This window comes from Mustela nivalis (assembly GCF_964662115.1).
Source record: "Mustela nivalis genome assembly, chromosome: 14".
In the NCBI taxonomy this organism is placed as follows: Eukaryota; Metazoa; Chordata; class Mammalia; order Carnivora; family Mustelidae; genus Mustela; species Mustela nivalis.
In genome coordinates this window covers 31901707-31917130 of record NC_139033.1, presented here as the reverse complement: position 1 = coordinate 31917130, position 15424 = coordinate 31901707, and the positions used below count along the sequence as shown (strand labels likewise).

The 15424-nt window shown below is 43.3% G+C and overlaps 1 protein-coding gene across 1 annotated transcript in view; it reads left to right on the top strand.

The window, feature by feature from the left end:
• The first annotated feature begins 10028 nt into the window (after positions 1–10028).
• The window catches only part of SERPINB2 (serpin family B member 2), a 39111-nt gene continuing 33715 nt past the window's right edge, over positions 10029–15424 (top strand). Inside the window, exons 1-2 of the mRNA XM_082699045.1 lie at positions 10029–10153; positions 12468–12644. Coding sequence (XP_082555171.1) covers positions 10118–10153; positions 12468–12644 — 213 coding nt within the window. The 5' untranslated portion in view covers positions 10029–10117. The remainder of the gene's footprint in view (positions 10154–12467; positions 12645–15424) is intronic.

The following is a 15424-nucleotide window of genomic DNA, read 5'->3' as shown; positions in this document are numbered from 1 at the left end:
AATATGTGGCTCTTTTTATATCTCTCTTTATAATATTATGCAAAGCTGATGGAATTCATGAGCATTATTGTGTTTTACATCACTATATCAGAAATTTTGGAAAAGCAGGATATGTGCTTAACTTTCTACATTAAAGAAGAAAGAGGATCTTATAATTCAAGATTATGATGCTGTATTAGAAAATCATGCAACATATTTTCAATATGAGTCAGGCTAAGGGGTCACGACTCTTCATTTTAAAAAGTGTGATGACCAAAGTTTCCTCCTTGGGGGTGAAGTTTTCCAAAAAAAATTTTGAAATGAGCTTTATGTGCTCATGTTCAGGCAAACAGGAACTTGCTATGGAGTAAGAGTTGTTAAACATTTGTAACCCTAGGAGTAGATCACAAAGATATACATACCTGAGTGCTGTGGGAAACTCTAGAACTTTCCTTGAGTAAATAGTATGGCTTTATTCTTTATCCTTCCACATATTTGGGTTTCTTAGCATAACCCAATGAAACATGAGACTAAAACAGTACATAGCCAGTTCTTATGAATCAAAGAGCCACTGAACTCTAAGAAGTCACTACTGTAGAAAAGTTAAATTTTTGTACTCTGTACTACACCCTGCCTGGGTATATGAGATAGTAGCACTTTCATATTAAGGCAACAAGCATTGGGTACAAATATTGAAATGACCAAGAAATATGATGGAAGTAGTGTGGGAAAGGTGAAAGAGTAGGAGCTTTCACTCTTACCTTTCAAAGGGAAAGGTAAGAGCTAAAATCGCTAAAAAAATAATATACTTTTGGAGATTTTCATTCCTTCAACCCAGACTTCAGATAAACAAGCATTCCAAAGGGACAGATTAAGTGTACACACACACACACAGAAAACTGCAAGTCCTAACCTGATGGAAATCTGAGATGTTCTGATCTTTGTATGTTCTCATTAGCCTGTTCACTTCAGTGTCAAATACATAAATCATTTCAATTATTTCTTTCCCTGGAGCCAATTCTTGCAACCCTATTAGCAGCATGGTGTTTAGCTGCTTCTTCAATTTTTTTTTCATTGAAATTTATGTATTTCTGTTTGTAGGCAAGTGTCCAATATAAAAACTTAGAAAATTGAGACAAGTAAAGTAGACTTCTTTTCTTGTGTTCATCTTCTTTTTTTAAAAAGATTTTATTTATTTATTTATTTGACAGAGAGAGATCGCAGGTAGGCAGAGAGAGAGAGGAGGAAGCAGGCTTCCTGAGGAGCAGAGAGCCAGATGCGGGGCTCGATCCCAGGACCCTGAGATCATGACCTGAGCCGAAGGCAGAGGCCTTAACCCACTGATCCACCCAGGTACCCCCTTTTCTCGTGTTCTTAACTGCACCACCCCCCCATCCCCATCTTCTCTTAGCTCTTAGCCTCCTTTCTTAATGCCTGATACTTGTTCGCTGCTTATAGCTCCTGGAGCCCAAACTCCTATGATGCCTTCACTCAAACCCTGGGGTAGAGGAGGTATTTCCCCTGCTATAGGCCCGACCCCTCTGTGCCTACACAGCTACCTAGCCAAGATCAAGGTCTCTGTTCCTTTGCTTATGGAGTCCTATCTCAGCACCAGCCCCTGAATTTCTCGGCACTCATATACCCAGGATCTTGACATTTATCTCATATTAGTTCATGAGACTCACCCTTAACTACTCCCTCTCCCAGAAGATAAAGTTTTCTGTCTTCATAGCAAAGGAGGAAGAGAAGGAAGGCCACACTTGGAGGCTATCTCAGTAGTGCTAGGGAGGATCAAAATTAGGATACAAAAGTTTGTTTCCAGTTTAGTTAGAAAAACATTAAGGAGACATTCCCAGGGAACATACATTATACAACAAGTTGTGGGTATAAAAACTGAGACACACAGTTTTTGTTCTCAAGAGATTTACCAGGGAAATAAATATGTAAAAATAGAACTTAGTACAGTTTTCTAAGTGCAGTTATAGAGCTGATCACTAATGTTAACAAATTTGAGTACCTATTATGTACCAGATACTAAAGACTTATTTTAGAGTAATATTTAAATTAATGTTATTGGAGAAGAAGGTAGAGGAGAGATCACAGATGGTCCCGGATCCATGTGAATCCAGTTTGGATTTTTATCTTTTATTTACTGGGGACTCATTGAAATATTTTGAGAAGAGACATAGCTAGGTCAGATCACATTGTAAATACATCAGGTACAAGACACTAGAGACAGGGAGATCAGGCCAGAAATGATGGAGACCAGAGAGAAATCGTTTTAGTGAAAAAAGATGAGCACATCAACTCAAAAAATATTTCAGAACTAAAACTAGTGGGATTTATGAAATCACAGATGTGAAAGTGGATATAAAGAAAAGAGTCAAGGTTGTTGCTTCAATTTTGGTTTGGATGACTGGTGGATGGATGGGAAACAGATGAAGAGAAACAGGTGGAGAATGCTGGGTCATGGGAGGTCAAGGGCAGGAGGCTGCATTTGGCCATCTCACAATCTAGGGAGAGGTTGAGGTTAGAGGAGAGCCCCCGGAGCCTTTTCGTTGTTGTCTGCTTTCCTCTCCTCCTGCTCCTGTCGCCCACGCATCCCATTTGCATTCCCATATTCCTGTCCACGTGGTCCGTGGATGATGACTGATGAACAGAGCGAGAACTGAGCAATCATTTCCTCATCCTTCTCGCTTTGACCTAAGTCTAAATAAGGCTGTCTGAACCTGGAGAGGATGTAGGTGTTCTAGTCCCACCCTGTGATAAGACGCCTCACCGTGCCCCCGTACATCCTCTTTTCTTTTGACGGTTCCTTCCTAGAAACCAGGGATTCCCCTAGTCATTTTGGATGGGACCAAATCTGAAATCCGTGCGTGAATCATTAATGTATTTTAGCAGTAAGTGGCAACTGGTCTCTGGTCTCTTATCTACTCTTAATGAAGAAAAGATACCAAAATTTATAAAGAGGATAAACAAAAGTAATTGACATCTGGATTGGGAATACATTCTATGATTATCTCTCTTTTTTTTTAATTTTTTTTATTTTTTATTTGATGAAAGCTATCACCGAAATGTGTTACTTTTATTAGGTATTGGCCTAGATGTACTAGGAACATGCTAGATAAAAGAGAGGCTAAATTTACACTTGTTTGTTAAGGAATATAAATAATCCACTTATCCAAAAATAATCCGCTAGGATAACAGGAACCGAAATGGGGCATACAACTGTGGTTTCGTGAATGCAGTGTTGTATCATTAGACCCTTGAAGGAAATGCATCACTCTAAGCACAGAGTTTCACCGGGTATATAGGATGAGTGAATTTGTCTGATTCATGATGCGTCCCGAGGCTGCTCTGCAAATGTGATCTCTCCTTGGATGCTTTGGGCATGACGGGTTTTAGGAAGGTTATTGGTTTTGTCATGTAGCTGAATCACAGAACACCGGACACGTGTTCCCCCAGCCTACCAACCCCGGCATCGATGTTAGTGTTATCACTTGGCAACAAGATAAATACTCTGACTGCCACGTTATCCTCCCTAACAGAGCTTGTTTCATGTGCAAAATTTCTCAGACTCCTGGCTGGCCCAGGGCAGTATCTTAAAATAGGCAAGCTTTGGTTTTTGTTGCCCTAGAATCTGGTATTTTCTCTTTCTATGACCTGGGCTCACTCTCATCCAGAGCCTTCTCGTCCTTTGGCTTATTCTCTTCACACACCCCAAAACTCCTTCCCTGACCACGTCTCCCTGCTCTGTCAAAATCCTTTCTGTAGGAATTTAGAAACATGTATTATTTCTCCCAGATCCATTAACACAATGACTCTTATTGCTAATTATAGAAGGAGAAGGTTTATTCTCTGGTAAAGATATTTCAAGAAGCATATACCACGTGATGTCTTAGCCAAGGGGACCCCAAATTCACACCACAGAAGTGGCCATTGACTCTTGCTCATAGTGACAGCTATTTAAATGTCTAGGGTGAATCATGCTACTGTAACACTAAGGTTAATTCCTATGAATGATCTTTGTTGTAAAGACAGGGTTTTGATATATTTAATGGAAAGTCATTAGTAAAATAAGTTCATGAGATGGCATTTTATGTCAAAATGGGACTTCCTTTTTGACCTACAATTGTACTGCACTTTGGATAATTTCAGTGGTGACACGAGAGATGATACATGTGTGTATTTCCCATCTACAAGCAATTCCCATGGAGAGAGAATTAGGAAAGTACCTGTGGTTGTTCATTCAAAGTGGAGAAGAGAAAAGCATAACACTGCCCCGTGCTGAGCATGAACAAGTCATTCAGCAAACACGCAGTGAGCTCCTTAATCTGAGCCAAGTGCCCATCTCTGTCCCTGGGGTAGACTCGGGGCTAATGGAGCTCACGGCACTTACTGTGTACAGGGAGTCTAACACCCGGTGGTTAACACACTCACAGGCTGCTCCCTCACAGCTGGACAGGCGCGTCACAGAAAAAAACGCAGTGCATATAATCTCCCGATTAGAATATTAGAACTTTATTCACAAAGTTTTCTAATTTTTGACCTTCTTTCTCCTTCAGGCATGTTTCATTGTAGTGCTAGTGGGAAGAAAAGAAACGCCTCAATATAGATACTTTGATCATGTATTTCTGGTCTTTTAAAAGTAATACATGTCTACTGTGAAAGATGTGGGGAGTTTTTATAAAAAAAAAAAAAAGTTGACAAATATCTATGAAGTTATCACAATCACTCGTTACATTTGACACGTTTCCTTCAAGTGGTATTTCTGCACATATTTTACTTACCACTTTACTTATGCTAAGTGGTATTATAATTTTTTTTTACTACTTATGATTGGTTTATGATTTTTTTTTTTTACCACTCTTTACCACTTACGATTGTCTCACCCATTTTCCTAGAAAAAGACAAGCCATTGAGAAGCTTACCAGTTCATTATCCCCAGCTGCTGCCGAAGTGACCTGACCTACAGCTGCTGCAAGCCCAGTTTCCGGTTTACTGAGAGACGGGATCTTATTTACCTCACAACGGTGAGCCTCCCTCTGTGGTCACTCTGCTCTGCTCCTCCGCCTACCCATGGGGCTCTCGCAGTGGTCTCTTCCTGGTGGTCCGACCAGCTGCGTTCCTCCTCTGCTACCTTTTACAGATTTTTCTTCCCCTTTACAGTTTTCACAAGCAGCTTCTCTTGTCTGGAGTTCATGTGGGATGTCTTGAGATTAGGTCTCAGCGGGCTCTGGGGTTAAGTCCTCTCTGTGAGGTGCTGTGGCTCTCCTCGCTCTCTCTCCCCTACCACACCGACGGCAGGAGGCAGACCCTAGGCAGCCACGCAACGGTCTTTGCTTCCCATGCCTGTAATTTTAGTTCTTTCCTCTTTCCATTGCCACTTCCTCATTTATCTTTTTCTCTCCTGGAGGCCTCTAACACACATATATCTATCCTTCTCCTCTTTCCTGTGACACTGCCCACCCCTGGTGCCACTCACGGGCTTTATGCTTCCTCTAATAGTTTGAGGCGTGACCTTTTGTTTTTACACTGATCTGATAACATTTCTCTAATCTAAGTGGGAAGATAGCTTTCAAGTCTGGCCACCCACAGTCACTCCATTTCACTCACAAACCCTGTGGAACACTCACTCTATGACAGATAATATGCTAAGCACTTGGCGGTCATGATCTCATCTGCTCTTCACGAAAGTCTGTGTTGTTCAGGAATGCTTAGGTAATGTAGGCTGACTATTTATCATTTCAGGTAACAATAACAATAAGGACAAAAATTAGAGGTAGGTAGTTTCCAGCATTGACTTGGGAGTGTTCTGGAGTCAGGGCTCTGGTTTGGCATCTCTGCAAAGCTCTTGGCCTTCCTCTTGGATTGATGTACAGTGGGAGTATCTCCTGGCATCTCATCCTCACACAGCCAGGCTCAAAGCTGGGTAGAAGCAGGTGGTGTGTGACAGGGAGCTTCACTTTGTATGTCTCTATCCTATTAGGAAGAAAAAACTTCCCCAGACATTCCCCAACAGACTTCTCCCAAACCTCACTGACCAAGGTTGGGTTATAGAGCTACCCACCAACCAACAATGAGGCCTTCCTTCCTCAAGGCAAGGAATCTCTTGATACCTGAACAAAATCAGAAAAAAGAAGAAGGGCAGAAATTGGATTGCTTTTGCAGAGGCAACGGACAGTAGCAGCATCATTAAGAAACTAAAGCTCGGATAAGTTGAGGAAAAAATTTGTGCGAGATTATATAACGGGTAAGTGGAGGAAAGAAAATTCAAATTCGACCTTTCTGAGTCTCTCAGGATCCATATCTTTGCTCACCATACTAAAGAGCCTTTCTAGAACGTCTTAGCATTTCTCTCAGTCAAAACGTATTTTGTTAAGTACCAGATTGATGTTCAGCACTGTTCTTGCTGCTGAAGGGGCATTAAGTGTAGAACCTATTTGAGAATAGAGGCCCATTCCAATGAAATATCTAGAATACATATGATTAAATAGTGAATTAATAATACACCTGTATGTTGTAGGTCTAAGAGGTGCAGTTCTACATAGCATGACTTCACTGAGATTTATAGAAATCAGACTAGATGTCATGGAAGCTGTGGAGTATGAGCAGAACCTCACAGACTTGGGTCAGTGGGGAGAAGAGAGGACAGCATTCTCGTTGAGAAGGATAATGGAATGAAAGCCGTCGGATGGAAACAGCAGAGCCTGAAAAGTGAGCCAAGCAAAGGGTGGCCAGGTTTCTAGCTACATCCGCTATTGGCCCAATGGTTTGTTGAGCTGCCAATGTGTGGTTCAAGAACAGTTGAACAGATTGGTCCTGTAGACACTGCCAGAGGGGCCCCCCAGGAGACTGAGTGTGGAAAGGGGAACCCCTGGACCAGCAATGGCATCTACTGATCACTCACTGAGATGGAGATCTGGCTGAGCACCAGGGGATGTTAAAACTTGTAAAAAGGTCAGTGGCTGCCTATGAGTTCCCTTTGGTGTCATGAAGGAACTTAGGAGTTGAAAGATCATTGTCGAGGGTGGGATTCCTGCTTTTTCTTGATGTGACCTGGGTCTTCCAGCGATTAAGAAAATCACATAACTTGGCTTTTGGCTGCTAGGCACAGATTCTGAAGAATACACTTATCCCATTGTCCCTCTGATAATAATGAGGGGTTTGGGCTAAGTCACCCCCACTCCTTTGGATGGGAGACTCACAAAAGCAAGATGAGGTATGGGTAGATCTTGCTCTGTGAACCACGGGTGAGCTAAGAAGCCTAGAGAGGGCTCAAACCCACAGACTTGGTGTCACTGACATTCAGGTTATTAACCCAGCTCTCCAAGCATGACAGGGAGCTGGCCACAGCAGCCGAGAAGAAACACAGTGCTTTTACTTCTAACCATCTCTTCCTTTGAGGATTTCCTGTACATGAAAGTACAGCAAATAGATGAGAAGCCACCTTTAGTGTTTTGCCCTTGTCAATTAGCTCAAACAATATAACCATGTTTAGACTCAAATTATCACTCATCATGCCTATTTTTTCTCTGTTTTTGTCTTTTAATTCCTTTCCTGTATCTAAACACCTAGTGACCTTTTTTTCCTAAACTTTGCTTTTTTTTTTTTTATTAATTTTTTTTTTTAAGAGAGATATCATGGATGTTTGTGACAGGGGCAGGGAGGGGCAGATGGAGAGGGAGAGAGAGAAAATCTTAAGCAGGCTCCCTGCTCAGTGCGGAGCCTGATGTACTGGGGCTCTATCTCACAACCCTGAGATCACCACCTGAGCAGAAATCAAGAGCTGGATGCTTAATCAACTGAGCCACCCAGGCACCCCCACCAAGTGATTTTTTTCAATCAAGTTTTCAACATCATGATCCTAGAGGTAAAAGTCAATGTTAAGTACAGAGTGAATTTTCTCTGTATAATAAAAGATAAGATTTGTGTTGGAAACACTGTGCAAATAGAAAGTTATTTGGGTGTGGCTGCTGACAGGAGATTTGGGTGGAACCCAGAATTATTTATAAGATTCCACTTTGAGAAATTTAAGACAATTTAAAATAGAGAATCTCCAAGAAAGAAAAATAGTGTTCCTCTTTTCCTTGCCATGACCAAAGGGTCACTTGGGGGCTGTCTAGACTCAGAAAGAAAGGATTCTGTGGTCTTTAGATATTGCAAAGGGTCCACGAGCCATCCCTGTGCAATGGTAAAAGGGTAATTGTAGAATTTGGCACTGTTCTGGGGCGCAGGTACAGAGGGAGTGCTTGAAACAGGCTGACAAACTTCGACTAATTTTAACAGGCATGTGTAGGTATTACCAAATTCTTAAGTTTCTGAATGACATCATCCTCCGAACAAATTTCTTAAACGGAGCCTTAGCAAACAAGCATTTTTAGAATAGTGATGTCTTTCTGAGTAAAATGTTGAATCACTCAAAGGATACAGATTAGAAAGAGAGTGAGGAAAAAAAATGCTCCGTGGGAGGGGCAGAGCTGTATAAAACCAGTCCACTCCGTGTGTGCACTCTGACAGCTCTCTGAGGACGTTTTCTTGTCAGTGGCGCCTCTGGGAATAACCAGGTATGTTTCAGTGAATTCCATGGCCGTGGAAACAGGTTTTCATTTTTTTCCCTCTTCCTTCTTACTGGTATTGCTAATAATGAAAATTAAAGCGTGGGGTGTCTAGAAAATGAGTAAAAATGTCATGGTGTTTTCTTGCTTAGGTTTCTTTTAAGTAAAAATATTTTGGGTCGAGATTTGAATGCAATTTGTAGTAAGACTTAATCTTGAATCTCAGAAGCCTGCAGATGTGTGTGTAACATTAGCTGAACTACAGTGCCCAGTCAAGTTGAGACAGGGATTTTACTGAACAGGTTAGAATATGTATATTCTTTACTAACTTAGGGTTTTGACACAGAATCGGATGGAAATGGTAGATCAGTTAAAAGATACTAATTTAAGCAATGAAAGGATTCTATAAATTGTATATAAATATAATAAAAACAAGAAAGATGACAGTCTTTATCTAAAACTACCAGAAATTACAGAAATTCAGCAGCAATCTGAGTTGGGTCTGTTCAATACCCCCTTGTACTTACTTTTTTTTAAAACATTTTATTTATTTATTTATTTGACAGAGAGAGATCACAAGGAGGCAGAGAGGCAGGCAGAGAGAGAGGAGGAAGCAGGCTCTCCACGGAGCAGAGAGCTCGATTCGGGGCTTGATCCCAGGACCCTGGGATCACGACCTGAGCTGAAGGCAGAGGCTTTAACCCACTGAGCCACCCAGGTGCCCCTGCCCCTTGTACTTATTGAATTGAGTTCAATACTTGGTCAATTTGGTGGAAGAGAAAAATTTTCCAAACGGTTGTTGGATTGACTGAAGTAATAGTTCAATAAATCATTTAATACCCATAAACACACACTCATTCGTTATGAAAGTCATCAAATAACAGGAACTGCTTTTAATTTTGTTGGGGCAGAGAAGGTACTAAGTTTGGATGGGACGTTTCCTTGAAGATACTATTTTCTCTTTGTCTTCATTGCCTTTTGTGGTCAATTTCTAAATATTTGCACGATGCTGTCGTAAAACAGGTTGTTTTAAATGCCACAGCAAACTCAAATCTAGCATCCAGCATCAACGAGAAGATGCCCTTGGTGGCGCCTCAGGACACCTCCCAGCTTGATGATGTGTGCCCATCTTTAGGGCACATTTGTCAACTTGTGGGGCAGGAGGTGATGCATGGAGCCCAGCCCCACGGGTACTCCCCATTTATTCTTCCCTGTGATGATATTAAACCTTAATTAGTGGGATGATATGCAGAGGTTAAACAATTTTTAAAAATTTTAATGATAAGAAACACACAGCAGGTGTCACCTGTTTCATTCTGTGACTTCAGTTGTGCATTGTCTCAGGCAGAGTCCCACCTAAAGGTAAGGTGTGGAGTTGCCTGAGAGGAAAAATGGCATATGTGTGCCTTCATAGGTTTCCAAGACTGCAAACTTCTCAGACCTCATGTGAAAAGCACCAGAAGGCTGAGATTGTCTGGGCTCTGAAGCTAACTAGCTGTGCGATGTACATCTCTGTATTTTTGTATCAAAAAATTACTAGGTTTTCCTGGGAAGGTATTGACACAAATTAAACAAAAACGATGCTGCTGAAGGAATTTGGTAACTGCAATACAGACGTGAGTTTTTTTTTTTTTTTAATGTTAAATGCTGCTAATTGCCCCTTATTCAAGGAATAAAAACTAGACTATTTTTAAAAGAAGTAAATGCACCTGGGAGAATTTAATTCTGTCCTTATGTACTTTTTTCCTTTATAAAGCCACCAGAAATCTATCAAAAGCCTCTCTGATAGTTTAACACTTACCTTTTGTTAGTGTCAGAGGGACTGACTAGGCAGGATAGGATAACGAATTCCGTCTGGGAGAAGCCTGCGGTTACTTTTCTGGCTCTGAGCCCTTATTAATTTTCTTCACATGAGGATAGAGATATATTTTATTTATGATATTAATTATCAGTTTGTTTCCAAAATGTTATGAGGCAGTTCACAAAAATGATCTGCCCAGTAAGACTAATTAGTTTCAAGACAATTTTAAATCAGTGGAGGGAAGAGGAAACAAATGTCTGAGTCACCCAGTTAATCCAATCTCAGTGATGAAGCAAGAAAAAAAAATAGTGGGATTTGTTTGTTTGTTTTTCCTACTTAATACGCCTTCTAGGAGCATTACGGACTTGCTACCTTCCTATTTTTATTTCCTCTTTCTAGCATTTCTCAAGCTAGTAACTTGCCTAAACTCTTACACATAACAGTGAAGTTCACCACCAACAAAGAGAGGCACTGTGAGGCAGTGTGGACCGAGTGGGTTCCTGAAACAGATCTAGGCTTAAATCCCGGCACCATTGCATAGAAGCTCTGTGACCTTCTGCAAGTCACTTAAGCTCTCTGAGCATCAGGAGGCAACCTAAAAAATGAAGATAACAGGATGTACCCTCTTCAGATCCTGCGAGGACTGAATGAGAAGAAATGGTTTCAGGGACAAATTTTGCTTAATTTACAATTTTGTCTCGATAAAATACACTTGGGTGGTATTTCAAATGAGACATTTTGATTCAGATTGCAATGATTTTCTTAAAGAAGAGTGTTCATGAGCCAAGCGTTCCCCTAAGACAACCCCGGGATTGGGGAGGGAAGTGAGTCCTGGCCCTTGCTGGGAAGCCTGCTGAGTGAGCCAAGCCTACAGACGGGGACTTCCCTCACCCCTCACCTTGGAGCCTCCCTCAGCCCCTCCTCAGCTCTGGGAAGCCACTGTCACAAAGGTTCCTGTGGGATGAGTGTCAGCGTCATTTGGTATATTTATATATTTTGGTAATTATAGGGTGTGTTTTAAGCCACTGTGAAAGCATAACACAGAGCCAGAAAAATGATCGCTGGCCAGTACCAACAGATACTGTACACACCTCGGGTGTGTCCATGCTTTCCGCTTCACATGGGTCACAGAAGGTGTGTCCGTCCTTTATCTTCAGGTGGTGATAGGGTGTGTGTGTGTCTGTTTCATGTTCATTGCATGCCGTGTTGCCTGCAATGGATTTGCCTGCTGGTGGGGGGGCACGGGTGCTGGAGAAGCAGGCGACCATTCCAGCACCCCCCATACTGAACTCCTTAGCGTGGGAAGCTGTTTTATTGCAGGTTGTAGATGTAGGTGTGGAGGGGCGGGGCGTACAGGAGGTTGGAAGTGGGTAAAAACACCAACCTCAACTGGTGAATCCAAACCACTTCTAGAAACAGAGAGTCTGAGGGAAGGCTAGTGATCTCAGCTGGGGCCAACAGGAATAAGTGTTTGACTCTGCATGTATTTGCCCATGTGTGTGCTGGATATTTGCAGATGGAGCCTTGAGGTTGAAAGTGTGACCCTGGAGGCCCCCCACCTGGCTCCGACGCCTGGTCCTGCCCTTTATAGTTGGGTGACACTGGTCACTTTCCTGATTCTCTGTGCTGTTGCTTCTTCCTTCGTAAAATGCAAATAGCAATGCCTTTCTGATAGGGTTTTGGTAAGAATTAAATGGTTGGTAGAATGTTTAGAATGGCATCTGTTGTATAGTAAAAATCTAATAAATGCTATTCATTGTCTTTGCTCTTATTATGATTATTATATGAAGCGTCCCTACTCATCACGTAACTGCTCCCTGCATCTCAAGATCAACTACATAATTTTCAGGATCCAGCGTAAAAGGAAAATGCAGAGCCTTTGTTCAAAATTATTAAGGATTTTAAGTTGGTAACAGCAGAACATCGCATGAAGCCTGGAGCCCTGTGAGGTTGCTCACATCACATGACCATGATGACATCTGGGCTCTAGTTCATGCTGTGCCATGAAGGAAGAGCAGAGAGGGAACCCCTTTCCTGTGCAGGGCACACCATGTACTACTCGGCCAATATCACCTAAAATGTTGAGTCACCTTTCAGACCTGTTTCTTTCTTCCTCACTTTCCTTCCAGATTGAAACAATGGAAGACCTTTATGTGGCCAACACAATCTTTGCCCTCAATTTTTTCAAGCATCTGGCAAATACTAGTGCCACCCCGAATCTCTTCTTCTCTCCGTGGAGCATCTCATCTACCATGGCCATGGTCTACCTGGGTGCCAGAGGCAACACTGCAGACCAGATGGCCAAGGTGAGTGTCTGTTAGAGCTCCAAACTAGGACTGGGTCTCTCCTGAATGGAATTGTAGAATTGCGATTGTATGCTTCAGGTAGCAGCTTGACTTTACGGAGGTCAGTTGTTGTCACATGCCATCACCACACAAGCTCCCTAGATTCGAATCTCCAAAGCAGCTAAACCATGAAAGCTTTCAACTGTAGATAATGAAGAGTGTCCTGAAAAGCTCTGGTTACCACACTGCTGGAGATACAAGGAGAACAGTGTGACTTCAGAGGGCCTCGGCCACGTTATCAACCCCGTGAGGTCACATCAACAAAACGGCGTCTGGCCTGATGGCCAGTTTTCAAAATCAGGGTGGACAGGGTGTGCATGAACATTGTGAGGCCTTTCTGTTAAGTCCGCTGGCTTCGGTGCTTGGTGAAGGGACACCAGTTCAGTCAGGGGACTCCTTCACAGAGTCCTGGGCCTTGGAAATCCACCACATGCCACAGGACTCCCGTGGGATGAATTCAACCTGCTCCTGTTATGTCTGAGGTCAGTGAGCTGGATAAGGTCATCATATAATTAAGAGTCTTTCAGACTCGCATAGCCACAAATGTTGACATTGAGTGCTTGAGGTACAGGCCCTGCTTTCTCACAAGCATATGCTGTGCTCTCAGTCACACCAAAATGCCCCCGGCCACTTTCGGGTTTCCCACGAGAACCGTGCCTGAGACTACGGCTGTCCTTTGCTGGTGCACAGTGACCCATTTACCGTGGGTCTGGTTCAAGGCTGTTCACAGGGAGTGTTTGCCAATCTCACCGTACGAGGCAGGGAAGTAAAAAGCATCCCTCCCGGTGAATGTGGCAGTTTAAACATCTAGGCTTACAACAAAACTCAGTTGCTCAACCCTGATACCAGCCGTATTTGGCAACACACCTTCCCCTTTATTCTCTTCCCCTTGGAGGAGGCTGGAAACCTTGAACTGTATGTCAAACTTCAGAAAACATCAGGGTCTTAATTTTTTCACCATAAAGGGAGCAGAAGCAATATACTGTGAGGGAAAATGAGAAATGAAGTACTCTAGGTTGTTAAAAAAAAAAAAAAAAAGAAAGAAAGAAAAAGATTTTGACACCGGAGGCGAATGAACGTATCCGTCTCTCTGGGCACAGACAGCTTTTCTGTATCTAGAAAGTGCTTCAAGCATTTGGGTCTAGGCAAAGATGTTCTATTGTTTTTCTCTAACTCTGCTGCATGTACTGGTTTTAAAAATCGAAGGGAAATGTGGTTCATTCCCTGCTAAAAGGAAGAAGAGAGGCTCTTTGGCTTGGAGGAAGGAGGGTGGACTCTGGGGACAGGCCCGGCTGTGTGGAGTGGTGGCTCTGCCGCTCGCTGCTAGGTGTGTGGAGGAAGGCATGGAAACTCTCTGAGCCTCCGCTTTCTCATCTACAAAAAGAGCACGAGAGCGGCCCCGCTGGAGGACAGGTGTGAAGGCTTGAGTCAACCGCAGAGCGTCTGGGAGCCGCGTCTGTGTTGACAGCTAGTGACCCTCAGGGCCTCAGCCAGGCGCCCGAGAGCCTTTCATGAGTTTGCGCACCGTGCTGCGCGCCGCTCGGAGCCGAGGCTGTGATTACCGTGTTGTTCCTATAGACCAGGAAGGGGGCCGGGGAGAGGTCCCACGGCTGGGACTTGGTGCGCCTGGTGAAGATTATGGTGGCAGTGGAAAGAAAGGAGGATGTGGAAAGCTCTTAGGTTCAGAATGAAGCCCCAGGGCCCCCTCGGGCTCCACTGCCTGGCTGGGCAGTGCCTCTCTTTACCCAGGCTTCTGCGTGGCCCAGGGCCCCCTCCCCTCCCCCGTTTCTGTGGGGCTTTTGCTGTGATTCAGGAAGGCTTTAGGGCTAGCCAGGAGACTCCTGATTTAAGTGTCAGCTTCCTCAGAAAGGACAAAAACCAAAAAAGCTGTTTTGGGAAATATTCTTCCCTTCTGTAGGAGCAACAGTAGGGCCACTTCTTTTCAGAGGGTTAGATGGGACTTATGACATCTAATCGGAAGAGCAGAGAAAGAGCCCGTAGCCCTTAGCACCTGTCCTGCCAACCCAGAAACACCACCTGGCTGGGCAAGCTTGCGTTTCCTCTGTCGGCAGAGTCCCCACCATCAGTCCACTCACCAGAGAGGTCCTCCTCACCACCGGCCCCACAAGGGATGCGATGCGGGCCCAATGGGACCCAAGGGGTGTGGGAGATTGGGGGAAGACCTGGGTGCAGGGCCAGGCTGGGGGTGCTGAGACCCGAGAGGCCAGGCTGGAAAGCTGTCGTGCTGGGAAGGAGCCGGGGCAGCTTCGTAGGACCAGCTTTCCCCCCTCCAGCTTCCTGTGTTTTCTGGATCTGCCATTTACGATATAAAGAGATTCATATGTCATCTGACCCTAGTCACCTGTGCCCCACATGGATGCTGGTTTCTCTGTGTAATACAGTGTGTGCAAATATTTTATGGGATCCCTGTTAATAGTGAGCAAGTGTGTTTATGCCTAAACTAACTTGGGCTTGTAGTTTTTGACAGATTGGAAGTGGATAATAGATAAAGCCTTTGAAAAGACAGAGAACTCCAAGGTCGTGAATTAACCTTATTTTTTTCTTCAAAATACTGGCATTTGTTATCAAGTCCGTTTATGGCTTGGATGGTAATTTAGATACTTTAGTGAAAAGGTTACAAATCATTTCATAAGAACAAATTGTTGTCAAAATGGCCAGTATATATATGGATTGGTGTAAAATAACTCAAGCTGTATCTTAGGAGAGAAATTTCAGTTGCA